This window comes from Oryctolagus cuniculus, chromosome 13 (genome assembly GCF_051225735.1).
Source record: "Oryctolagus cuniculus isolate XC-2025 breed Fujian yellow rabbit chromosome 13, ASM5122573v1, whole genome shotgun sequence".
In the NCBI taxonomy this organism is placed as follows: domain Eukaryota; kingdom Metazoa; phylum Chordata; class Mammalia; order Lagomorpha; family Leporidae; genus Oryctolagus; species Oryctolagus cuniculus.
In genome coordinates, this window is record NC_142879.1 from 69,644,779 (window position 1) to 69,671,097 (window position 26,319).

Here is a 26,319-nt window from a genome sequence, read left to right on the forward strand (position 1 = left end):
TTAACCAAGTAAGCCACGGTGCCGGCCCCCACTTCATTTATTTTTAATAAAGGTTTATTTATTTTATGTGAAAGTCAGAGTTGCACAGAGAGAGAAAGAGAGGCAGGGAGAGAGAGAGAGTCTTCCATCTGCTGGTTCACTCCCCAAGTGGCCGCAACGGCCAGAGCTGGGCCGATCTGAAGCCAGGATCCTACCAGGAGCTTCTTCCAAGTCTTCCACGTGGGTGCAGGGGCCCAAGGGCCTAGGCCATCTTCTACTGCTTTCCCAGGCCATACAGAGAGCTAGATTGGAAGTGGAGCAGCCAGGTCTCGAATTGGTTCCCATATGGGATGCCGGCACTGCAGAGAGCGGCTTTACCTGCTACCCACAGCACCGGCCCCAGATAAACACTACAGTTCCTGAAGATGCTTACTCAGGAAATGTCCAAGTAGTCCAAATTGCTGCTTAAGAATGCAAATAACATCAACCAAATGACCCCTTTATTTAAAAAATTGTTTTAATTCCCCATGGGTTCGTAAATGAACACATTTGTTTAAAAATTGTTTTTTAAGAAATGTCTTTGAGAGGAACAGAGAAGGAGAGTGTTCCCATTGGATGTTTCACTCCCCCAAATTCCCACAACGGCATGGGTTGCGCTGGCTCAAGTCAGAAACTCAATCCAAGACTGCCACGGTCCAGATATCCAGTGTGGAGGGCTGGGACCCAACCACTTGGGGCCGTCGCCGCCTCTCAGGAAGCTGGAGACAGGAGCTGACACTGGGAATTGAACCCAGGCACTCCCATGTGGAATGCAGGCATCTGAACTCCTAGGCTCAACACCTGCCTCCAACAGGAAGGAAGGAAGGAAGGAAGGAAGGAAGGAAGGAAGGGAAGGAAGGAGGGAAGGAAGGAAGGAAGAAAGGAAGGAAGGAAGGAAGGGAGGGAGGGAGGAAGGAAAAGAACATCCCTTGGAGTTTAAACAGATAAAGGACGATTGTAGACGTTCAAGGATTTTCTTCTTCTCCCGGTAACAATCATACATTGAAACATAATCTTAAAAAAATGTTTTAACAGAGCCGAGGCGGGGATCTTCACACACCTGCTCAACGAGGGCATTTGAGAGCAGCATAACCAGTGCAGGTCTAAGTAGGTGGGAAAGCAGTCACTGCCAGGCCCAGTTCGGGCCAGGTCTGAGCTCCAAGTAGGTGACAGGTGAGCCGCATTCATATTTTTAGTTTGGTTTTTTCTCTTCTTAGCAGTTCCTACTGCTCACCAGGCGAGGGCGGTAGGGAGACACCAGTTGGTTCGCTCCCCATCTGGTAGTTGCTCCTCCAAGGCTCAGCCTCTGAAGTAGGGCTCAAAAGCCAGGTGCGCCTCCGCGATCCCAGCCTGCCAGCTAAAGGATCAGGATCTTGCATGGGGTGACCGGGGCGGCGGCGGAGGTTAACAGGGAGTAGGGCAAGGAGCAGGCCCGAGGTCCTTCTGCTACCTCGGGGGCTCTGGGGGAGGAGGGGTCACAGGCCAAAGGTCTCAGGCATGTGACTTGCACGGGTGAACCTTTGACTTTGCGTGCGCTCTGCAGTTAGTGGAAGGAGAGCCACGTGGGGTTAAACGGATTGGGTCCCTTCTCCGCTCAGCCACGGGTCACTGGAGGGCCTCCGTCCAGTCCCTGGCCCCCAAGTCTGGGTGCTGCCGGGAGGACCCCCTCTCCCCCCTGGTCGCTGGGAGGACGTCCCCGCAGCCTGGTGGCCCGGCCAGCCCACACCAGGGCGCAGCTGCCAGGGATCCCTAGAGGCTCGCGCCTCCATGCCCAGGCCTTGGGCGGGGCCGTCCTGCCTCTGGTGCTGCCTGCAGTGTTAAGTCCGGGTCTTGGGGTCTCAGTGCTGCCATCACGGATCAGCTGCGCGCAGTCGCCCGCCTGAGGATCCTGCTGGGACACCTCGGCCACCCCTCGGCCACGGCCATCGTATCCTTGCGCCTGCGTGGGCCGCTCGGGCCCGGGCCCGGGGCGATGGCCTGGGTGCGCTCATCCCTGCTAGGGTCACTTTTCCCCCAGGGCGAGCCGGGAAGCGGGGAGGAGGCCGTGTCCCGGGACGCGGGTGGCCCCGGCGGGCCTCGCTGGCCTCTGTGGCTTTGCTCCATTGTCCGCGCGCCCTTAGGGGCTCGGTTTCTTGCTCTGGGGTCTGGGCAGCTGATTCCGAAGAGGACTTTGCCATTTTCTCTGAGGCCGCCCAGAGCCCTGCTCACAAATCCCAAAGCGGGGGGTGCTGCATCTTCCAGCCACCTCTAGGGTCCTTGTGAAGATGAAGTGAGGTGGTAGAGGCCAAAGCGCCTTAGCCGCGGTGTGCACCTGTCCGAGCAGGCGTGAAGTCAGAGCTCCCGCGTCTGTTCAGGAAGATGCCTTTCTCCTGAGAACTGAACTAGCACGGGGCGGGGGGGGGGGGGGGGGGGGCTATTTCTCGGAACGGCTTGCTCCTCGGTTTTACCTTATTTGCCTTAATTCACGTCCTAGGTAGCCCACCCCACTTCAGGGACATCTTCCCCTGCCAGTTTCCAGCCTCAGAAATTCCAGTAAGTAGATCTAACTGTGATTTTTTTATTTTTTAAAAAGATTTATTTTATTTGAAAGAGGTACACAGAGAGAGAAGGAGACGCAGAGAGAGAGAGAGAGAGGTCTACCATCCGTTGGTTCAGTCCCCAATTGGCCGCAACAGCACGACCTGTGCCGATCCGAAGCCAGGAGCCAGGAGCCAGGAGCTTCTTCGGGTCTCCCAAGAGGGTTCTGGGGCCCAAGCACTTGGGCCATCTGCTACTACTTCCCCGGGCCATCAGCAGGCAGCTGGTTTGGAACTGGAACTGCTGGTATTCGAACCGGTGCCTATATGGGATGCTGGTGTCACAGGCAGATGCTTAACCTACTATATATACCACAGCACCAGTCCCCCAGAACCAGTTCTAATCAGTAAAGTTGGGAAAATATTTCACATGTTGACTTTAATTTTCTATATGTAAATTTCAGAAGGAAGGAACAGCATCAGAAACTACATAACTAATAACCCAGGCATGATATATATTACATTTAAATTAGCTTCTAGTTATATTGACATATTAGCTAGCTAGCATCTCTGGCATATCTTAAGTCACTTTTGATAGAGAAAGCTTTGACCTTCATAAATATTCTTCTTGTAATAAATATTATTAGCAATAATTCCAATTTTTAAATTGCTGGTTAAGATTTATACTTATTTATGGGATATGATATTGAATTTGATACATGTATGCAATATAAAATGATCAAATGGGGTAATTAGTTTTTCTACCTCTCAGATACCATTTCTTCTGCTCTACGTGGTTTCAAGTGCATAATTAATTGTTCTAGAGTTCAGGTACCCTGCTGTGTTACAGAGCAGAAGGGCTCACGTCAAGGAGTGGGTTATGTAGCTTGAGTCTGTGGACATGCTGTGTACTTACTTGGATGTTGTCACTTTGATTACTTCTACGAATGCACCAACCGGAAAATTAAAAGTGTATTGGATTGTTTCCCATCTGAAAAACCACATATATTCATTACACCAAAAATCTTATATACTCATCTATAATTCCATTGCTGAAAGGCACTCACTCTTACAAATTATTTTTGATATATTGTTGCAGGTTTTAAACTTTTCTTCTAAGTTTTTATTGATGTATTTTCATTTTATCTGAAAGGGAGAGAGAGAGAGAGAGAGAAAGACAATGGCAAAAAAAGAGAGAGTGAGCTACCACCCCCTGGTTCACTCTCCAGAGGAACACAGTAGTTGAGACTAGGCCGAGGCTGAAGCCAGGAGCCCAGAATTCCTTCCAAGTCTCTGACGTGGGTGCAGGAATCCAAGCCGCTGAGCCATCATCTCTTGCCTCCCAGGATGCACATTAAGAGGAAGTTGGATCAGAGATGGAGTAGCCAAGACTCGAACCAGGCACTCAGGAATGGGATGTAGGTGTCTCAGGGGATGACTTACGCTGCTGCTCCAAACACCTGCCCCTGCATCTTTCCACAAGTAGTGTCTTGGCTTTACATCACGGTCCTCATATCGTATTAGAAGAAACATCATCCAAACTATCATATGCCCTTTATTTTTAATATTTATTTATTTGAAAGAGTTACACACAGAGAGGAGAGGCAGAGAGAGAGAGAGAGAGAGAGAGGTCTTCTACCCACTGGTTCACTGTCCAGTTGGCCACAATGGCTGGGACTGTGCCAATCCAAAGCCAGGAGATTCCTCTGGATCTCCCACTTGGATTGGTTGTGGGGGCCCAAGGACTTGGACCATTTTCTGCTGCTTTCCCAGTGCATAGCAGAGAGCTGGATCAGAGGTGGAGCAGCTGGGTCTCAAACTGGCATCCATATGGGATACCAGCACTACAGGCAGTGGCTTAACCCACTATGCCACAGCACTGGCCCCATGCCTTTTATTTTTAATGCTGGAGTCATAAACTATTGAGTGGATATACTGGGGTGTTCAAAAAGTCTGTGGAAAATCTAGACTGTGAAAATACTCTGCATAGATTTCAAAAAAATTCTTTGTACCTCAATAAACTTGTATTTTTACTCTATTTGCCTCAAACTGTTTGAAGTACGCTCATAATGTCGGATAATTTTTCTTCTATTACTGCAGTTTTTTGGGGGGTTAATTACAGTCCTTGCTTTTTAGGTTGTTTTAGATTAGTTCCTTACAGTGAGGAACAGAAATAACAGATTGGAGAGTAGAGTATGAATCTTTCTTAGGTTCTTGATACATGTTGTTTTCTTATAAGGATATTATGGAAATCTTTTCTTCTTTAGGTATACTCTGGATAATAATGTTCTAAGCCTAGAACAGAGAAAATTTTATGAAGAAAACGGGTATCTGGTCATTAAGAATCTGGTGTCGCATGCTGACATTCAGCGCTTCAGGTACGGTAGCACTGTTTGTTCGTTATGAACTGTGTGTTCTGTGGCATGAGGACCCGAGTCAAGACCCGCCTCTCCCTGATCCGTGTTTGCAGTGATTCACTTTGTTAGGAGCTGGGTATGAGCTCTGGGCTAGACTGAGGGCTGTGTCCTGGGGCCATCTGCCTAGGTTTCCGCGACACCGTGTCCCCTCCCTGCTACATTTCATCTGTGCAATGGCCATCGGGACAGTGCTGCCATCCCAGTGGCTAAGACTAAGTACAGTGACAAGTAAGGAAAACGTAGCAAGTGGGGGCTGGCACGCGGTGAATGCGACTGGCGTGTGGCCATCATTTTTACCATGCAACCAAAAGCACAAAACTGTTTCCCTGCAGGTTTGCCAAGCTGAGCAATGTTTTCATTGTGGTAGGGTGATCCCTGCCTGGCAGTAAGGAGGCCGGCATGTCTGAGGTGGCCGTGTCCCCTCCCTGTCGCCAGGACTATTCTGTTGTAGTGCAGGGAAACCCATCCTGGAGTCTGTAGGTCCCTCTGGCAGGGCGGGGCCGGACAGGTGCTGGGAGCCCGGCTTCATGACACCGTATGCAAATTTATTTTCCTAGGAGTGAGTTTGAAAGAATCTGCAGAAAGGAGGTGAGACCACCGGGCTTAATGGTGATGAAAGATGTGGCCATTGTGAAATCGGAGCATAACCTGAGTGAGAAATCAGTTACCAAGGTCCAGGACTTCCAGGAAGACGAGGAGCTCTTCAGATACTGCACCCTGCCCGAGGTCAGAGGCTCTGTGGGCTGGGCTTGTGTGTGGCATCGCCAGGCTGCGAGCCTGCACCCCTGCCCCCAGATCTGCTGCCCCTGCCGCTTCCCGCATGTGGCTCTAAGCGCTGTAGTCCGCAGCTGGAGGTGCTTTGGGCCCCCAGTGGGTATTTGGGGGGGTTTTGGTTGGCTTGTGGTGGCTCCTCTGGGTGGGAGCCGGGGATGCTGCAGTAGTGGGGCTCAGCCATGCTATAGTGCCCAGAGCCAGAGCAGCCCCCTCCCCAGACAGAGAATGACCGCACCCGCAGCGCCAGGGATGGCAGCCTTGAGGAGCCGTGTGTCTGTTGAGAAGGAACAGAATTCTGGGTGAACAGGACACAGCCCTTCCAAGACAACGGGCGTGAAGTTACTGGGGCCATGATACGTAAACTCATGTATTTTTTTTCTTTGGATTATTTACTTGAGAGATAGAAGTTACAGAATGAGAGAGGGAGAGACCGAGGTCTTCCATCTGCCGGTTCCCTCCCCAAATAGCCGCAACAGCTGGAGCTGGGCGCATCCGAAGCTATGAGCTAGGAGCTTCTTCCGGGGCTCCCATGTGGGTTCAGGGGCCCAAGGACTTGGGCCATCTTCCACTGCTTTCCCAGGCCATAGCAGAGAGCTGGATTGGAAGTGGAGGCCCTGAGACTTGAACCGGCGCCCATATCGGAATCTGATGCTGCAGGCGGCAGCTTTACCTGCTATGCCACAGCACTGGCCCCAGGATGCTTTGATTTAAAAATCAGATTTCTTTTTTTTTGAAAAAGAGTATTCTTTTTTTTTTTTTTTTTTGACAGGCAGAGTTAGACAGTGAGAGATGGAGAGACAGAGAGAAAGGTCTTCCTTTCGTTGGTTCACCCCACAAATGGCTGGTGCAGCCGGAGTGCTACACCCATCTGAAGCCAGGAGCCAGGTTCTTCCTCCTGGTCTCCCATGTGGGTGCAGGGCCCAAGCACTTGGGCCATCCTCCATTGCCTTCCTGGGCCACAGCAGAGAGCTAGACTGGAAGAGGAGCAACCAGGACAGAATCCGTCGCCCCAACTGGGACTAGAACCCAACGTACCGGAGCCACAGGCAGAGGATTAACCAAGTGAGCTGCGGCGCCATCCAAGAGTATTATTCTTTAAGCATGAACCATATTTACAAAAAAGATCTAAACAGGCCAGCCCCCCGGCTCAATAGGCTAATCTTCCACCTGCGGCACTGGCACACCGTGTTCTAGTCCCGGTCGGGGCGCCGGATTCTGTCCCGGTTGCTCCTCTTCCTGTCCAGCTCTCTGCTGTGGCCTGGGTGTGTGTAGTGGAGGATGGCCCAAGTGCTTGGGCCCTGCACCCGCATGGGAGACCAAGAGAAACACCTGGCTCCTGGCTTTGGATCAGCGTGGTGCGCCGGCCGAGCGTGCTGTCCACAGCGGCAATTGGAAGGTGAACCAACGGGAAAGAAAGACCTTTCTCTCTGCTTCTCTCTCACTGTCCACTCTGCCTGTCAAAATTAAATAAATAAATAAATAAATAAATAAATCAAATTAAAAACAAATAAGAAAATATCCAAGCAGTACACAAAGACATGAAGCAAAAAGGAGTGACCCCAGCTCCCCGGAACCTCGCTCCCTGTTGAGTGTATACGTCGGGAATTCTCTCACTTGTACACCTCCTGCCTGTGTCGGGGATCAGGAACCTCCTGGCTGTCACCTTGTGTTTTTCACTTACAGTGGGTGCCTGTCATCCTCCCATAGCCCTCTGCATGGAGCCACCTGGTAACTTTCAAACTGCAGTATGCCAGGGTCTTAGTTTCCGAGCCATTTGTTGGAATGGCTCAGCAGGAGGCTTCCCAGGGAGTATAGGAATTATAAGCAGGTGCTGTTAGAGAGCTTGGTTCCCAGAGGTGGGCTGTACAGGGATGCCACCTGTGCCGTCACATCCAGGTCCCAGACAGAGGACCGAGGGGAAGCGGCCCCCTGGACTGTCGTGCAGTCCTGTGCTGGAGATGGAACTCGGCTGCGGGATGGTGGGTGACAACTTGTGGTTGGCGAAACGCTGCTGTGAATACCTTGGGTGAATATTGGCAGTTCCTGTAGCGCCCTCAGGAGGTACGAGTTACGTGAATGGTTACTTCTCTGTCCATGTGTTGGGAAGCATCACCAGCACATCGAACTCAACGATTTTCAGGAAGTTAGTACTCGGGATAAGATTTAGAAGGAAGCTGATGTAATTGAGGCAAGTGACTGGCTAAAGAACACTACGGAGGACACAGGGATGGTGGGGATGGCTCTCAGCCGTGGGGGTTTATAAGCGCCAGCCCAAGTGAAGGTGCACAGTCCCAGGCTTGGTGTAGATGGAACCGTGAGGCCTGCCTCTCGAGCTGTTTGTACATTTCAAGTGTTTCAGGCTGTAACTGCCAACATTCCCGACCTAGCAGAGATCAGGCTGTGAGGAGGAGCGGGCCCTGCCTCCTGTTTTGGAATCAGACCCGGCCACGCTTGAATGCCGTCTTCTTCCCTGATCTGACTTCACCCTTGGCCGTGCACCCACAATGCTCCCAGGTCATGACTGAGTCAGTATCTTGATTCTCACGTGACCTCCAACTGCACAGGCACAGGACCTGCTTTTCTTGTCCACTGCTGCACGCCTGCTTCCTGTGACTGGGCCTGCTTCCTGCCTATGTGAAGACGTGGAGGGGAGGGCACACTGGTTGTGCAGTGTCCTCTGAGCCGCTGCCCTGCTCTGACCTGGACGCAGCTGACAGCAGCGAATCCTGCTGAGCTCTTCCTTTCTTCTCTTACTGTCTGAGAGGCAGACTGATGGAGAAATCTCCACTCACAATTCTACTCCACAGATGCCCATAAGTGTCCAGGGCTGGGCCTGCCAAAGGTGGGCGCTGGAACTCAATCCAGGTCTCCCACGTGGGTGGCAAGAACCCAGCGACTTGAGCCATCAGCTGCTCCCTCCCAGCGTGTGCACGAGCAGGGAGCTGGAATTGGGCACAGAGCTGGGACTCAAACCCAGCTGCCGGGCCAGATGCTCCCCTTGGGCCCACTTAGGCAGGGTCGTTCTTGTGCAGGGTCTCCAAGAAGAAAAAGGAAGCCGTTTCTCCCTGGGCACTGTCTGTGGCTTTGGGTGGCAGAAGGGCTGGTCCTGGCCTTCTAGGCTGATACCTTACAGAAACGCACCCCTTTCTTGTAGAAGAGAAACAGGTTATATTCCCAGCTACTCAGACAAGCCTGCCCAATTCAACGGGTTGTAGATTTAGAGTGGTTTCCAGTTTCTGGATTTTCCCCCATGCTTTGTTCGCAGTGTTGTGAAATACTGACTGTTACCATCTTGCCTGTCATAGAGTAGCTGGCCTTGGCGCCACTGGCCTGTACTTCTGATTGCCCATGAAACTTTGTTCCTCCCCCTCCCCCTTATTTTTCTTAGATCTTGAAATACGTGGAGTGCTTCACCGGACCCAGTATTATGGCCATGCACGCAATGCTGATTAACAAACCTCCAGATGTTGGTAAAGGACTCTTCTTATTTTTTTTATTTAATTTTATTTTTTTAAACTTTTATTTAATAAATATAAATTTCAAAAGTACAGTTTTGGATTATAGCGTTTTCCCCCCCGTAACATCCCTCCAACCCTCTTTCTTTTTTTTTTTTTATCTTTTATTTAATGAATATAAATTTCCAAAGTACAGCTTATGGATTACAATGGCTTCCCCCCCATAATGTCCCTCCCAACCACAACCCTCCCCTTTCCCACTCCCTCTCCCCTTCCATTCTCATCAAGATTCATTTTCGTTTCTCTTTATATACAGAATATCAGTTTAGCATACATTAAGTAAAGATTTCAACAGTTTGCTCCCACACAGAAACATAAAGTGAAAAATACTGTTTGAGTACTAGTTATAGCATCAAATCACAATGTACAGCATACTAAGGACAAAGATCCTACATGAGGAGTAAGTGCACAGTGACTCCTGTTGTTGACTTAACAAATTGACACTCTTGTTTATGGCATCAGTAATCACCCTGGGCTCTTGTCATGAGCTGCCAAGGCTATGGAAGCCCCCTGAGTTCACTGGTGGGTGGCAGGGGCCCAAGCACTTGGGCCATCTTCTGCTGCCTTCCCAGGTGCATCAGAAGGGAGCTGCGTTGGAAGTGCAGCATTCAGGACTCGAACCAGCGCTCATAAAGGATGCCAGCATTGTAGGTGGTACTTAACCAGCGGTGCCACCACAGTACTCCAGGACTCTTCTTATTAAGGAGAAGCAAGAAAAAATTGTTCAATTAACATATGTGAGGTTGATGTTCTGACCTTGGTGGTGCAGAACTTCCAGGCTTCTGGCTCAGACTGGCTTTGCTCCTGCAGTTGTAGTGGCTGGTTCACTCCCCAAATGGCCACAATGACCAAAGCTGGGCCGATCCAAAGCCAGGAGCTTCTTCTGGGTCTCCTACGCAAGTGCAGGGGCCCAAGGACTTGGGCCACAGTAAACTGCTTTCTCAGGCCATTGCACAGAGCTGGATCGGAAGTGGAGCAGCCAAGACTGAAACCCCCACCCATATGGGATGTGGCACTGCTACTCCACTTACTGGCCCCTTCGCATTTGATTTGACATCCAGTTGGTTGCTTCTCTCTCAAGGTTGATTTTTCTGTAGTTTTGTTTCATTTCCTGGGGATAGTTCATTTTTCTGGTTTTCTAGGCAAAGGATAAGGAATTCTGAGACTTGGACAAATGTCTTTTTAAGACATTAGATTTAATTTGATTATTTATTTAAAATTAAAAAAAATTTGTCTGAGAAGAAAAGAGAGAGAGCGAGAGCCCTCTCAAGAAAGAGCCCATCTTCTGATTCACTCCCTGATACTTGCAATGCCTGGGGCTGGGCCAGGAACTCAATCCAGGTACCCACCTGGGTGGCAGGAACTAAGGTACTTGAACCATCTTCACCCAGTGCCTTCCAGGGTGCAGAGTGGCAAGAAACTGGAGTTAGGAGCCAGGACTGAGTATCACACCCAGGCATCTGAATGGGGATGCAGATGTCCTCACCAGTGTCTTAACCACGGGGCCTCTTGTCTGCCCTTGAACGTCTATTAACAGCAGGTTCTCTTTCAGGCAAGAAGACGTCCCGTCATCCCTTGCACCAGGATCTGTACTATTTCCCCTTCCGGCCCAGCAATCTCATTGTTTGTGCGTGGACCGCGATGGAGCACATTGACCGGAACAACGGTTGTCTGGTGGTGCTTCCCGGCACCCACAAAGGCCCCCTGAAGCCGCACGACTACCCGCAGTGGGGGGTAGGTCTGTCTAGGAGCCGAATCTCCTTCCCGGTTTTAAATTTCACTCAGCATCCATAAAGAGCATACAGGGGAGAGGGCACTGCCTTTCTTAGCCAAGCGCTGTCCTGAGACTTAGAAGTGCGATCAGTTGGAGGATGTCAGACCAAACACCCAGTGTAGTTGTCCTTTGAACACGTGTTTGAAAACCGGCCCAGGTGGGGAACTTGAGCAGGTGCTGCGGAGGGCCCGAGATGGCACGGCCTAATCGCAGAGGAAGACGTAAGCACTTCAGTCCTGGATGTGGGTGATACGTGCCCCCCGAGTCTGCTCGCTGACCGTGGCTCTGAGAGCGGAGAAGAGGAAGGGATCGTGTGCTCCAACTGCAAAGGCCAGCAGGGCTCTTCGGAGGGCTGGTCGGGGGAGCATGGCCCAAGCAGAGAGGCCTGGTTTAAAGGGCAGAGAGACAGAAAGAGAGGGGAGGGGTGGGGGGGGAGAGGGTGCGAGAGAGAGGGAGAGAGAGAGAGAGCTCCTCCATCTGCAAATTCACTCCCCAAATGATCACAATAGCCAGGGCTTGGACAGGTGTCCCCAGTAGGTGGCAGGGACACACTGTACTTGTCACCTGCTGTGTCGCAGGATGTGCGTCAGCAAGAAGCTGGGTCCAGAAGCCTAGGAACCAGGACTCAAACCAGGCATTCTGATGTGGCATGTGGGTTTCCCAGTCATCATCTTTGCCCCAAACTGAGCATATTTTGAGTCTATAACATGATCACTTTGATACACACACACACACACACACACACGCACCCCTGTGCAATCCCCACCACAATCGAGATAAGCTCTCTTAATCACAGGTAAACACTGAGTTACTTTCTGGCTTTGTGCATCCGTGCAGCTGTAGATGCTGGGGACTGGTATGTTCCTTTAAGCCAATGAGTGGCGGCATCAGATCGGTCCTTGAGGAAGAATAGGCTGACGCTCTGACCCAGGATGCACTGGAGCTGTGGGCGTCCAGAGCCAGAGGAACCAGAAGGAGATCATGAGCATTTGAGGCGTAAGATGAGGAGGTCGGGAAGGCCTGAGAGATGGTTGGGCTGGAAGAGCACCTGCGGCAGGAAGTGGGGGTTGTAGGTCTTTAGAAGTGAAGAACCTCTGAACGTTCGTCTCCGTTAGTTAGAATTCTTGCACGGATGATTAGTGTTACGTGAAAATATTTGAGTCTGGATCCTGTTGGAAAAACTTGGAATTGTGAGATCATCATTGAAGTTCCGGTTTTGGTGAGAGTTAATGCAAGTAAGCAGCAGGAGAGGCTCTGGATGCCTTAGGCCGAGGGATGTCTGTAGGTCTCCAGGGCCAGGCTGGGGCTGTCCCCTCTGTGGGGCTCAGAGTGATGGCAGCTGCAGGGCTGGGGGTCTGACTCGCTGAGCCTGGGTCACGTTTCCACCTTTTGCCAGAAGAGAAGGGCACTGGGTCAAGGTTCACCACTCTGCAGCAGGGAAGTGGGCGCAGACAGAGGCATGGGATTTGGGATCCCTTGGGAAGCTGAATGGGTGCTCCTGCCTCCCTGCCCCCCAGTGACCCATGTAAACTCCCACACTGTGAACTTTATTGTCTTTCTCGCTGTCTGTCTTTCCTCTCTCCCTTCCTTCCCTCCTCCCTCTCTTTCCCTCGCTGTCTCCCTCCCTCCCTCTGTCCCTTCCTTCCTTCTCTTTTTCTTTCAGAGACAAACACAGCGCATGCATGCACTCCCATCTACTGGTTCACGCTCCCCAGAAACCCGCAGTGGCAGAGACCAAGGAGCTGGGAGCTCAGGCCAGGTCTCTCATGTGGGTGGCAGGAACCCAAGTAATTTTTTAAAATAGGAGCTTACAGCTTATTATTTTATTTATTTTTAAGATATTTTTATTTATTTGAAAGGCAGAGTTACAGAGAGAGGTAGAGACTGAGAGAGAGAGGTCTTCCATCCACTAGTTCACTCCCCAGATGGCCACAATGGCTAAAGCTGTGCAGATCCGAAGTCAGGAGCCAGGAGCTTTTTCTGGGTCTCCCATGTGGGTGCAGGGGCCCAAGGACTTGGGCCATCCTGCACTGAACTCCTGGAGCACAGCAGAGAGCTGTTCCGAAGAGGAGCAGTCGGGACTAGAACTAGCACTCATATGGGATGCTGGTTCTGGCTCTTCAGGCCAAGGCTTTAACCCACTGTGCCATAGCACCGGCCCCAGGAACCCAAGTACTTGCCCCATATTCTGCTGCCTCGCAGGGTCGGCATTAGTTGAAGCTGGAGGCGGGCATGGAACTCAGGCCCCTGATGTGGAGTGTAGGCATCTACACAGCTAAGCCAAACCACACCCTGAGGCTTGCAAGCTTTACATGCTTCTCACTTGTGTTTCTGCAATAAAGAAGCAACCCATTACCTAAAGCGATAACTTGCTTTGGAAACAGTTTTAAACAAACACCAAATGTATTCTTTTGGTTTTTTTCTTACTAAGGACGTGACATAAATGGTTTTGAGCAAAAAGTAAATAAAGTACAAATTGAGCATTTCCACCCTGCCCCTATTTCAGAAGGACTGGCTTCTCAGAGACGCGCCCCTGTAATGGAGAAGAATGTTCGCGAGCTCTGGGAGAGGACACTGCTGGCAAAGACTGTTACAGAGTCAGCTGGCAGGGTCAGGAGGAGGGCGGATAAGGGTGACCCCTGTACTGATCCAAAAAGCAAAGCCCATCTGTGGCTTCCTGTTTGACTCAGTCATGAAATTTCAAAGATTTTAATACCAACACATGACTTCTCAAACCAGGCACCGAGAGGCTTTTGTGTATGGAAAACTTTGTCTTTCTTTCTGTTTTTTTTTTTTTTTAAAGGTTCTTTTATTTATTTGAAAGGCAGAGATACACACACACACACACACACAGAGCGCGAGAGAGAGTGAGAGGGAGCGACAGGGAGTGAGAGGGAGTGAGAGAGCACTTCCATCTGCTGGTTCCCTCCCCAAGGGCTGGGGTTGGGCCAAGCTAAAGCCAGGAGCTTCTTCCTGGTCTCCCACATTGGTGCAGGCACCCAGGTTCTTGGGCCAACATCTGTTGCCTTCTCAGACACATTAGCAGGAAGCTGGATTGGAAGTGGAGCAGGCAGGACTCGAACTGGCGCCAATATGGGATGCGAGCATTATAGGCCAAAGCTTAACCCATGTACCACAGTGCTGGCCCCTGAAAACTTTTCCAAGACTGATTCAGATGTCTCTTTCTCTTGGAAGAACAGAGAGTGCCCGTGCTCCCGTGGTGAGCCGTTGAACAAGTTTTTACTGATGCTGCTGCTTCCTCGTGTTTAGCTGTGTCTTCTCTTGTGTGTCGCAGGGAGGAGTTAATTTAATGTACCACGGGATCCAGGACTACGAGAAGAACAACGCCCGCGTGCACCTTGTGATGGAGAAGGGGGACACAGTTTTCTTTCATCCTTTGCTCATCCATGGATCCGGGCGGAACAGAACCCAAGGCTTCCGGAAGGTATGCGTTCACGTTGCTGCAGCTCTCAGAGCTGATGAGTTAGAAACAAAAATTTTAAAATATATGAAAATGTGAAGGGTGTGCGAGTTTTAACTAAACTGGACTTTAGTCCAGTTTGTTTACCAGGAAATCAATTTCTGGGCCTTGTGCCTTTTTGGCTCTTATCAGTGAGAAGCCAGAGGACCTCAGGATCCTAATCATGTGGATATTACTACTGACACATGAACGTGCTCGGGATGGCTTCTTCTGGGGCAAAAATGTGGAATTTAGATGCTTGTGTAAAGGATAACCAGAGGGAACTTCATGTTAATATTACTGCTGGGAAAACAGTATTGATCCAATACACGTTGTATTGATTCTGAATTGATTGCCCTGAAGCCAGAACGAACAGCAGCCATATATATGTATCTATATATATTTATATCTATATAGATATAGAGATATATCTAGAGATATATATGTATCTTTTTTAATCCCTTGGCCTTAGAAGGTTTTAATTTCATTGCTTGCATTCAAAAGGGAATGAGGATCCTCACACACCCTGGATGGTTGACTTCTTGGTCTCACAGACTGACGGTCCCGTGGGTGCACATTCTCCCAGGATAACATGCTGTCCACACCCAATACTGGAGCTCCTTTGGGGCCCAGTGGGGCTTTCCAGTTCATCATGCTGTTCCCATCAATCCCTGAAGCCTCTCTGAGGCCAAAGGTCAGGGGTCACATTTCCTGTTCCATCCATTCATTTTCTTCCCTGGGCTCAGTAGGGCCCAGATTAGGCTGAGGCAAGTTGAGGCAGCCTTCCCAGGGGCAAAATTTAAGGGGATGAGGCCAGCGCTGTGGTGTAGTAGACTAAGCCTCTGCTTGTGGTGCTGGCATCCGATATGGCTGCTGGTTCGTGTCCCAGCTGCTCCTCTTCCAATCCAGAGTCTGCTATGGCTGGGAAAGCAGTGGAAGATGGCCCAAGTACTTGGGTCCCTCCACCCACATGGGAGACCCGGATGAAGCTCCTGGCTTTGGCCTGGCCCAGCTCTGGCCATTGTGGCCATTTGGGGAGTGAACCAGCAGATGGTGGATCTTTCTGTCTCTCTCTGTCTCTGTACTTGACCTCTCAAAAAAAAAAAAAAAAAAAAACTTAAAATTGAGAGGATTCCAATAAAACCTCAGCAATCAAGGTCCCTTACATTTTTCCCAAGTCACAATGAACACAAACAACCCATCCTGTGCAACAATGCCAGAATCTTAAATAGAAGATGGGATTGGACTCTGCACTCACACAGCCCTCCGAGCCACAGGAGTGAGGAGGTGCAGGGACAGTTATGCAAATGTCGCTGTGGGTTTTACTACCTGACTGTGCAGTGTTCCTCCAGGATGTTTTCAGTAGCCTTAATGCCCTGGAAAAATATTAATCATCATGACATAACAATGTGAATGCCAGCGCACACATGTTTGCCTTTGCCTGGGGCTCTGCTGTGGCTACACGGGGGCTCACCTAAGGAAATGGAGTTTGTCACTCCACTCTCTGGAAGCTCCATGTGTTGGGCAAAGTAGTAAGTCCTCCTGCAGGGTGCAGTCACCTTAAGATATCTGACCTGTGGCAAAGACAGTGAGTTTTAACATTGCTTTGCCAGAACGGGAAGAACCACATAACTTAAGCCTTTGCCTTGAAGGAAACAGCGGCCTTGGCCTTGAAGTGTTCCCTCTGATTTGCGAGGAGGTGGGCATGGGTTTTCTTTCCACGGTGTCTTTTGTTTTCATGCTTGCCATCAGAATACTAACCCTCCCAAATTTGGCAGGGGGCCTAGCCTTGGAACTAAGAAGATGACGGGCTACTTGGGATACCTGGCTTTGTGGGGCTTAGGAAAATCCCATGGCAAAGTTCTCTCACCTAGGGGATTGTGTTTCCTGTCCCCTCTATACCTTTTCTTTTCTTAAAGATGTATTTTTTATTTAAAAGGCAAAGTGACAGAGAAAGAGAGAGAGAGAGAGAGAGAGAGAATCTTTGATGCACTGGTTCACTCCTCAAATGGCTGCAATAGCCAGAGCTGGGCTAGGCTGAAAGCAGAATCCTGGAAGTCTGTGTGGGGCAAGGACCCAAGTGCTTTCCCAAGAGAGGTCTTCCATCCACTGGTTCCCTCCCCAATTGGCTGCAATGGCCAGAGCTGGGTTGATCTGAAGCCAGGAGCCAGGAGCTTCTTCCAAGTCCACACATGGGTGCAGGGGACCAAGTAATTAGGCCATCTTCTACTACCTTCCCAGGCCCTAGCAGAGAGCTGGATTGGAAGAGGAGCAGCCAGGACATGAACCAGTGCCCATATGGGACGCTGGTGATATAGGCAAAGGCTTAGTTCACTATGCCACAGCACCAGCCCCCCATCTACACCTTTTAAAAAACAATGATCGGCTCAGCTGCCTCAGTTATCACACCTGGTTAAAAACCATTTGTAAATTTTCAGTTAGCTTTTAACTGGGGTCCTGGGAGAGGGATGGAGCTGAGCTACAGAGACACTGATTTTGTGTCCCATGGAGCAGGCTTCCAGTGTAGAATTGGCTGGGTAAGAGAAGGCCTCCCTGCCTGGTTGGTTGCTGGCAGCAATGGGATGTGTTTCTCAATTTCACCACTCTCTATAGGCCATTTCCTGCCATTACGCCAGTGCCGACTGCCACTACATTGATGTGGAGGGCACCATCCAAGAAAACATTGGGAAGGAAGCTTCACGAATGGCGGATAAATTCCAGGGCTATGAGGGCACCGTGGACTTGAAGGTATGCTTGTGAAAAATTAGGTACAGGTGTCAGGTGTGTCTTCAGATGCTTCATGGTTCTCCCACCCAGTTTAATTCTGGGAGGTGCAGAGTGCACCTTCTGAAGTAGCTTCCCAGCATGAGAATCTTCTTCCTTCATTACCTGCAGGTGTGACCCCAGCTGGCAGGTCTTGGCATTTTTCCCACGAAATCTTGTCCCTTGCCTTTGTTCAGTCCTTAAAATGCCTCACACAGACAACCTAATCTGTCCACTGGGACTTATATCTGACACCCTGAATTTTAACACAGGATAAACACAGTATGCAGTCAGCTCTGCTTAATTGCAAGTTCTGCGTCTGTAGAGTCAATCATCCAATGTATAAAAGACAAGCAGAAACATTTGAAAAAATATTCCACTTGTTCTGAATACATACAGACCTGTTCCTTATTAACGAGCAGACAGTCAAAGCTACCGGTGACCAGCAGACAAATTATCTGTGTCATTAGTCCCTGAATGATCCTGAACAGTTGTTTACATAGCATAGTCATTGTACTAATATTATGAAGACTCTAAAGATGACTTGAAGTAGGCAGGAGGATGTGCACAGGTTAGATTCAGGTTTTATACACTACTTGATACTCAGATGAGGGACTGGAGCAGCCTTAGATGTTGTATTCCCTGGGGGTCCTGGAACCAGTGCCCTGAAGATATGATGAGGTCCAGCTGCACATATGTTTGAATTCAGCAAGGCTATGCTGAATAAATGCCTCCTATATTTAATTGAGTTATCGAGCAGGTCATTGTTCCTCAGGCTTACTGGGAATGGCGGTACTAATTGTTGTGATCTGCTTTATAATTCTTTGTGAGGTATCAAAGCACGTTCATGTCCATTCTCCTGTTTTCTTCTCCCACACTGAAAGGAGCAGTCAGCACAGCTCCATGCTGTGTAGGAGAACATAAGAGTCAGGTGGTTGGTGCAAGTTTCCTTAGCAACATAAGATTTCAGAGGCCTAATCCTAAAATCATTCTTTCCACCATACCTTGCTGTTTGACCGGAAATAAATACTAAACAAGGAGGTTCAAACTGTGTCATCAAAAAACAAAGGGAAAAAAAAGCAACAAAAATTAGTAACCCAAGACACTGGTTTTCCCTGTCAGGGTGTAATCAGGAGTAGAATGTTCTAGATGGCTCAAGCAGTCAGCATAAAGGGCGGCAGGGAAGTGCAGAGGAAACTCTTCAGGAACTGGTGATGTTACGAGACATTCCCTGCAGTTAGCAGGTGCACCACCTCAGCCAGGGCTGGCGATGTGGGCCCCCACTGACTTAGTGTGGTGGCACTATTTTAGATATTAGATTAATGGAGTCTCAGAACATGGTTTACTTACTAACCAGTGTAGCAATTATGGGGAAATTTTTCCCCTATTTAACCCTATGTAGATGGTGAGTAGGCAAATAGAAGTGTTCCATAAATTCCTTCTGTTTGGCCTTATTTCCAGGATGTTTGGATATTTCGAAGTCGACTTGTGAAGGGGGAACGAGTCAACCTTTGAAACCACCCTTTGCTAAAACTCTCCTACAGGAACCCAAAACAAAACCAGGTGTCAGAAGAAAACCCTTCCCTTGTGATGGTGTCATCTGTGCTATCACTCGTTAACAAAATCACAAACCATGGCTCAGGTACTTGATTGCATACAGTGAATTCTGCAGTGCAATGAGGGTGTGGTGATGGAAGTAAAAACAGTAAAACTGAAATAGTATTGTCTCAAGGAAAATCATCTGGGGTTACAACAAGATTAATAAAGATAGCTGACATAATTTCAGTGTGTGAAGTCGGTTATTTCGTTCAGTTGCTGAAATGAATGCTTTGGAACTCAGGAAGAGCTGAGGTTTGCATTTCTGTCCTGATAAACCCACAACCTACCAATTTCCTGTCGTGACAGATGCTTCTCCAATTAAGAACACCATATAACACATTGACCTTTTATTAAAGGCTTCAGGAGGACATAATAAAGACACAGTAAGGGTCTGATACAGGCCTTCTTGCACAACTTGCTCAACCCAACTGTCCTCCTTAAGAAACCCACCTGGTATTTCTGTTCTTTTAAAAATTAGTTTATTTATTTGAGAGGCAGAGTTACAGAGAGAGAGGGGGAGAGACAGAGGGATCTTCTATGCACTGCTTACTCCCTACGTGGCCAAAGACAGGAGCCAGGAGCATCTTCTGGGTCTCCCATGTGAGTGAAGTGGCCCAAGGACTTGGGCTATCTTCCACTGCTGTCCCAAGCCATGAGCAGGGAGTTGGATTGGAAGTGGAGCAGCCAGGACTTGAACCAGCATCCACACGGGATGCCTGCACTGCAGGTGGTGGCTTAGCCTACTATTGCCACAGCGCCAGCTCCTATCTCTGATCTTTTCCTCTGTTCAGATGGTGTGTTCTATTGGGCAGGGCAGTCCAAAGCCTTGAGCATTTATGAATGAAACACCACTTCCTTCATTGTACAGAGAAAGTTTTAGGTACTTTTGCCTGGATTGGAAGTATCCATGGACTGGAGAGGACTTCACCACAGCACCATATTTCTGGACCAGTGGAGGGCAGCAAGGAAACACAGTCTTGATTTTTAAAATTGTAGTTAGGAGACTTTACTGAGAAAAATAACAAAGGGTCGCTTTCTTGCCATTCTGCTAAGCAGAAATGTCCCCAAATCTAGCATCACCTTTCTGGTCGGTTTCTTTGTAGGGACACCTTGTTTAGGACTTGTTCCATCTGGAAACCAGGGTTGCCAAGGGACTCCTGGGGAGGATTTGAGCAGACTGGATTGTGGAATGGCGCTAAAATGTAAAGAAGGAATGCCAGTGTGAATAGATAGCACTTAGGCAACACTGTTTTGTTCTGGACTAAACTTCCCAAGCTGGTTTCAAACGTCAGTGTTAAAAAAAAGGGTGTGTGTGTGTGTGGCATTGTGGCATAGTGGGTGGAGCTTGTTTGAAAAGAGTGGATTTGGGGCCGGTGCTGTGGCATAGTGGGTAAAGCCGCCACCTTCAGTGCTGGCATCCCATATGGGTGCTGGTTGAAGTCCTGGCTGCTCCATTTCTGATCCAGCTCTCTGCTATGGCCTGGGAAAGCAGTAGAAGATGGCTCAAGTCCTTGGGCCCCTGTACCTGCATGGGAGACCCTGAAGAAGCTCCTGGCTCCTGGCTTGGATTGGCAGACTCTGGCTGTTGTGGCCATTTGGGGAATGAACCAGTATATGGAAGACTTTCTTTCTCTCTCTCTCTCTCTCTCTGCCTCTGTAACACTGGCTTTCAAATAAATAAGTACATTAAAAAATAAAGACCAAAAAAAAAAAAAACTTCTGTAGGAAAAGTAGATAGCACAAGATGTTTCTGTCCATGTGTATTTGTGAGTGAAAGCCAACCAATCAGGACGTCACATTTTATCCATGGTTTTGTCCATGAAGGAAAAGAACAGCTGAGGAAATGGGCACTGCTCATCGTCCGTGTGGATCCCAGGCGAGTGGAGGAGTGAGGAGGAGCTGTAAAGGGGATGGCACTGGTGCTTGGCAGAATGAGGGCTGCCTGGTGCCTCAGAGGCTGGACTTGGCCTGGGCTGCTGTTCCTTTCAGCAGAGACTAATCTAGAAGTTAATGCTCAAACAAAGCACAAAACGAAACAAAAGGAAAGGCTTCCCTTGTATGAATTTTGGGACTCCCAGCTTAGGAAAATCAAAGGTCTTTGCTCACTGTCTACAGTGCAAGCCTTCCTCGACTCACCTTTCATTCCTGTGTTCTTTTTTTTTTTTCAATTGTAAAATGCCCCTAATGGAAACTCTTCCACATAAATCAGGTTTGTTTTTTCCATAACTTTTGTTTAAAAAAGACTCATTTTATTTATTTGAAAGGCAGAGTTACAGTGAGAGAAGTAGAGAGAGAATCTTCCATCTGCTGGTTCACTCCCCAATGGCCATAATGGCTGGAGCTGGACCAGTCCAAAGCAAGGAGCTTTTCTGGGTCTCACATATGGGTACAGGGACCCAAACACTTGGGCCATCTTCTGCTGCTTTCCCAGGCACATTAGCAGGGAGCTGGATCAGAAGTGGAGTAGCAAGGACTCAAGTTGGTGCTCATATGGGATGCCGGTGCTGCAGGCAACAGCTTAGCATGTTATACCACAACACCAACCCAACATAAACTGTTTTTTTTATTTAAGATTTACTTATTTGAGAGGCAGAGTTAGAGAGAGGTAGAGACAGAGAGAGAGAGGTCTTCCATCCACTGGTTCACTCCACAAATGGCTGCAACTGCTGAAGCTGAGCCAATCCGAAGCCAGCAGCTTCTTCGGGGTCTCTCATGCAGGTGCTGGGGCCCAAGGACTTGGGCCATCCTCTGCTGCCCTCCCAGGCCATAGCAGAGAACTGGATCAGAAGTGGAGCAGCAGAGACCCGAACTGGTGCCCATAGAGGATGCTGGCACTGCACGCCAAGGCTTTAATCCACTGTACCACAGCGTCAGCACCCATATGCCATTTTTTAAAAAGATTGATTTTATTTATTTGAAAGAGTTACAGAGAGAGGTAGAGACAGAGAGAGAGGTCTTCTGTCTGCTGGTTTCCTCCCCAGATGACTGCAACGTCCAGAGCTTCTCGATCCGAAGCCAGGAGCCAGGAGCTTCTTCTGGGTCTCCCATGCAGGTGCAGGGGCCCAAGGACTTGGGCCATCTTCTACTGGTATCCCAGGCCATAGCAGAGAGCTGGATCAGAAATGGAGCAGCCAGGACTAAAACCAGCGCCATATAGGATGTTGGCGCTTCAGGCCAGGGCGTTAACCCGCAGATCGTTTATTACAGTTGGAACCACATGTTATATAGCCAAGAGCAGCCAATCTGGTCAAGGGGCGGTCTATGCCCCAACCAATCACAGCCTGTTGCCAGGCAGCTTCTAAAGCCAGGTGGGTTTCAAAGCCATTCCTGAGTAACTGACGCTCGCTTGCCAGTGGCCACCTTGGCATGGCCTTCTCATTCCACCACAGACTGTGACTTCACAATGACTCCAATGAATGCACCTGTTTGGGCTCAAGTTAGATTGAAGCCTGGAAGGTTAGAGAAACCTAATGAAGGAGTTGGTGAAGAGGCTGAGGAGACGTTAAAAAGCCGTTTTCCGTGCTCATGAGGGCCACGTTGATAAATCAGGAGAGATCTTGGCAGGCTCTAAGGAGGAACGCCTCGTAAATGAAGCCCTGGGGCAGCCTTCCCGTGGACTTCCTTCCCTGAAGGTCGCCAGGCCTGCAGGCTGGATGCTTTGCAAGACGAAGGGTTTCACACAACAGCGGAGGCCGTGCAACCCCAGGCCCACAATTCCCAGCAAGCTGACCTCTCGGAGCCTGTTTCCTCATCTATAAAGTATCTACAATATGACTGCTCTGTAGGCTGTTTGTACGGGACTCACAGGATGATATATTGCGGCGAGGGTGGGGTGGGGTGGGGAGTGCTGCACAGCCCAGATTCCTCTCAGTAATACAGAACACAATTCCTGCCGCTGCTAGGACTGTCAGTAAACAGCCTTCAAATGCCAGCCTCTTTGGGAATGGCCTCCGCGGCAGAGCTGCCTCCACCAAGGTCACGCCCTTTCCCCTGTGACTGACCAACGTGGAGGCAGAAAGCCTTGGCCAGGGGCTGGCATTGTGGCACAGCAGGTTAAGCCACTGCTTGCAAGGCTGGCATCCCATGTAAATGCTGGCTTGAGTCCTGGGTGCTCTATATCTGATGCAGCTTCCTAGTGAGGCGCCTATGAAGGCAGTGGAGGATGGCCCAAGGGCTTGGGCCCCTGTCACCCACACAGAAGATCCCTGTGGAGTTCCCGGCTCCTGGCTTCAGCCTGGCCCGACCCTAGCAGTGTGGTCAACTGGGGAGTGAACCAGCAGATGGAAGATTCTCATTCTCTCTCTCTCTCTCTCTCTCTGATTCTGCCTGTGAAATAAATAAGTCTTTAAAAAAAGTCATTAAAAAAAAGTCATGGGGACCAATATTGTGGCGTAGCAAGTAAAGCAGCCACCTGCATTACTGGCTTACCATATGGGTCATGGTTTGAGTCCTGAGTGCTGCATTTCCTATCTAGCTCCCTGCTAATGTCCCTGGGAAAGCAGTGGAAGATGGCCCATGTACTTGGACTCCAGCACCTATGTGGGAGACCCAGATGAAGCTCCTGGTACCTGGCTTTGGCCTTGCCCTGCCCTGGGTGTTGCAGCCATCTGAGAAATAAACCATAAGATGGAAGGCCTTTCTCTTTGTTAGGAGCCAGGAGCTTCTTTCAGGTCTTCACACTGGGGGTAGGGGCCCAGGTGTTATAGGAGTTTGGAGTTGGGCCTTTGTCTCACCACAAGGAAGAATCATGATGTGGACAGCAAATAGGGTGAGAAAAGTAAGTTTAAGCTGATTTTATTGAGAAGCAGACTTCCATTTTTCAGGAGGGGTCCTCCAGGGAGGGGTCCATCCAGGTCTGGGTATTAGGAACTTATATAGGAAGTGCACAGCAACCGATCAGTTCTTCTACACAGTTTGAATACACCATGGGTCTGCTTTGTTTTTTTCTATGTCTCTTGCATAGGGGTCATGGTTTCTGACTGGGACAGAATCCAGCACCCCGACCGGGACTAGAACCCGGGGTGCCAGTGCCGCAGGCGTAAGATTAGCCTAGTGAGTTGCAGCGCTGGCCTTTTCTTCTTCTTCTTCTTCTTCTTCTTCTTTTTTAGGACTTTTTGTATTCCTTTGATTTTCATGTAAATCACACAAATGTGTAGAAACTAAAATGAATTTTTAAATTGAAACAATGAACAGGGTGGCCAATGTTGTGGTGTAGCTGGTGAAGTGGCTACTTCTAGTAGCAGGTTCGAGTCCCTGATGCTCTGCTTCTGACCCAGCTTCTTGCTATCTACCTTGGATGGCAGCAGAAGACAGCCCAAGTACTTGGGCCCCTGTCATCCGTGTGGGAGACCCGGATGGAGCCCCAGCCTTCCAGTTTTGCCTGGCCCTGACCAGGCTGTTGAGGCCATCTGGAGAGTGAGCCAGTGTCTCTCCCTCTCTCCTCTCCATCACTCTGCCTTTCCAATAAATAAACAACTCTCCAGAGAAAAAGAAAAAGAGACAATAAACAGGAAGAAATTTAGAGCAACAGAGAATGGACCCAGGACAACGAAAGTCCTTTAAAAAAAGTGGGTAGAAAATGGAAATAAAACACATGTATTTGGGTGCCACAATTTGAAATCCATGTGCCCTGTTTTCATAACATGCATTTTCTATGAACCTTGTGAAGACCCTCTGGTACAAGCAGAACTTTCCATCGAGTCAGGTGCATACTTGGGCCCTGGGTCAGGAGCCTGCAAGCTTGTCCTGTCAAGACCCGGATGGTCAGTATTTTCCCCCATGCAGCCCAGGCCACATCTGCTGCATTGATTCCACTCTGCCGTTGGGGCAGGAAGGCTGCCAGAGACAACAGGACCTCAAGGAGCGTGGCTGGGACCCAACAAAACTCTATTTACAAAGAGGCCGTCTGCCAGGCCTGAGGCTGGGGCTCTGGTCTGCCTGCTCTGCTCTAGATGAACATACAACTTCAGCAAAGCAAACAGCCCTGCACCTTGGCAAGCAGCACCCCCACCTGAGGAGCGGTGCTTTGGGGGACCCGTTCCTCACTGCTCTTACAAATGGGCAGAAGGTTCTGCCAGCCTCTCCCTCTGTACACCCTCCTGGGTGTACAGAACGGCTCCTTTTGTTTTCTTGAAGTGGCCGGTTTTGAATTGAGTTGCGTGGAGTCACCTGTTAAGCCCCATCCTTTGCCAGTTCTGTGTCATTGCTGCCCAGAAGGGAACTGCTTGAAGGCACGAGGGGAGATGTGATCTCTTCATGGATTCTGGGTAAGCGTGTATGTCAGGAGCAGTCAGCTGTTTTGGTTGCAAACATCAGAAGCTGACCCAGACCCTGAGAACAGAAAATGGACTTTGTTGTTTGCAGATGTTCTGGGGCACAGGGATTTGCCCCAAATGAGGCTGGGAGCCAGGGGTGCAGAGCGGGCGGGCACAGTGCAAAGGGACAGGCTGGGTTATGACTCTTGTGATCTGTGAGATCTCTAATCCCCAGCCCTGTCCCTGAGGCCCCTGTGCTGGCTAGGGCCTCTGCTGGATGCTGGTTCACTCCCTAATGGCTGCAACAGCCGGGGCTGGGCCAGGCTGAAGCCAGGAGCCAGGAGCTTCCTTGGGGTCTCCCACATGGGTACAAGGGCTCAAGCACTTGGACCATCATCTGCTGCTTTCCCAGGTGCATTAGCAGGGAGCTGGATTGGAAGTGGTGCATGGGAAGTGGAGGTGGGACTTGAACTGGCGACCATATGGGATGCCAGCATTGTAGGCCAGGGCTCTAACCTGCTGTGCCTGCCCTTTTGTCTCCTTTCAAGGGATTAGAATCCTTTCTTTATATTTGTTTCTTTGTAAAAACTAAGAACTAAGAAACCTTTCCCCAAATCTCATACATACCCCACTGAGAATCAGTGCCCAGGTCCCCCAAATATGGTGAAGGTCACCAAGCATGGATTATTGGGATTGTAGAGAAGGGCAACCGTACCACCGGGATCATAGACCAGGCCCGGATCATTGAAGTCGCACCACAAGTGGCCACTCAAAATGTGAACCCCACACCTGGTGCCACCTCTTAATTTAGACAGCAGTAGCTACTCGGTTTTGTTTTTAAAAAGATCTATTTCCTTTCTCATCACTTCAATTAAAGACTATAAGCAACAACAAAAATCTCATTGTGTCTACACATCTGGTGACCTGAGGTCGATTTGTGAGTGGGTACAATTAATAAAATAAAATCCATGGCCTTTTTTCCTGTTACATTAACTGAAGATGCACCTGCTCTTGAGGCGGCTTCTGAGTTGAGAATTATATTGTTATCCAATACTGTTGATTCATTTTGAGTCTTTAGACACTTATCTCTCGCCGCATAGGCTCTTTCTAAAGGTGCTTTCACACAGCACAGACGTTACCAGTAGTGGTGTCAGGTAGCGGTTCGTGTCTTTTCATTTGATGTGTATTTATCATATAAGCCTGATCTTTTTTCAAGCATCTTGAATGGC

At 49.4% G+C, this 26,319-nt stretch overlaps 1 protein-coding gene and 1 long non-coding RNA gene across 2 annotated transcripts; both read left to right on the top strand.

Annotated features, from left to right (window-relative positions):
* The first annotated feature begins 10,797 nt into the window (after positions 1 to 10,797).
* Positions 10,798 to 16,111, top strand: LOC149122652 (phytanoyl-CoA dioxygenase, peroxisomal-like). The gene is made up of 3 exons (XM_089311258.1): positions 10,798 to 10,974; positions 14,310 to 14,459; positions 16,088 to 16,111. The coding sequence occupies exons 1-3, from the start codon at positions 10,882 to 10,884 to the stop codon at positions 16,109 to 16,111; spliced, it is 267 nt and encodes an 88-aa protein (XP_089167384.1). The 5' UTR covers positions 10,798 to 10,881.
* A 976-nt stretch (positions 16,112 to 17,087) lies between these two features.
* LOC149122653 (uncharacterized) lies at positions 17,088 to 19,016 on the top strand. The gene is made up of 2 exons (XR_016219335.1): positions 17,088 to 17,222; positions 18,699 to 19,016. It is a non-coding gene; the product is annotated as an uncharacterized LOC149122653 (long non-coding RNA).
* The last annotated feature ends 7,303 nt before the right edge of the window (positions 19,017 to 26,319 follow it).

Bases quoted from the DNA above. Each gene is read 5' to 3' on its own strand.
- LOC149122652 (XM_089311258.1), top strand. From the start codon at position 10,882: ATGGAGCACATTGACCGGAACAACGGTTGTCTGGTGGTGCTTCCCGGC. The intron at 10,975-14,309 runs GTAGGTCTGTCT...TGTGTGTCGCAG, and splicing joins ACGACTACCCGCAGTGGGGG to GGAGGAGTTAATTTAATGTA. The intron at 14,460-16,087 runs GTATGCGTTCAC...TTGCTTTGCCAG, and splicing joins GAACCCAAGGCTTCCGGAAG to AACGGGAAGAACCACATAAC.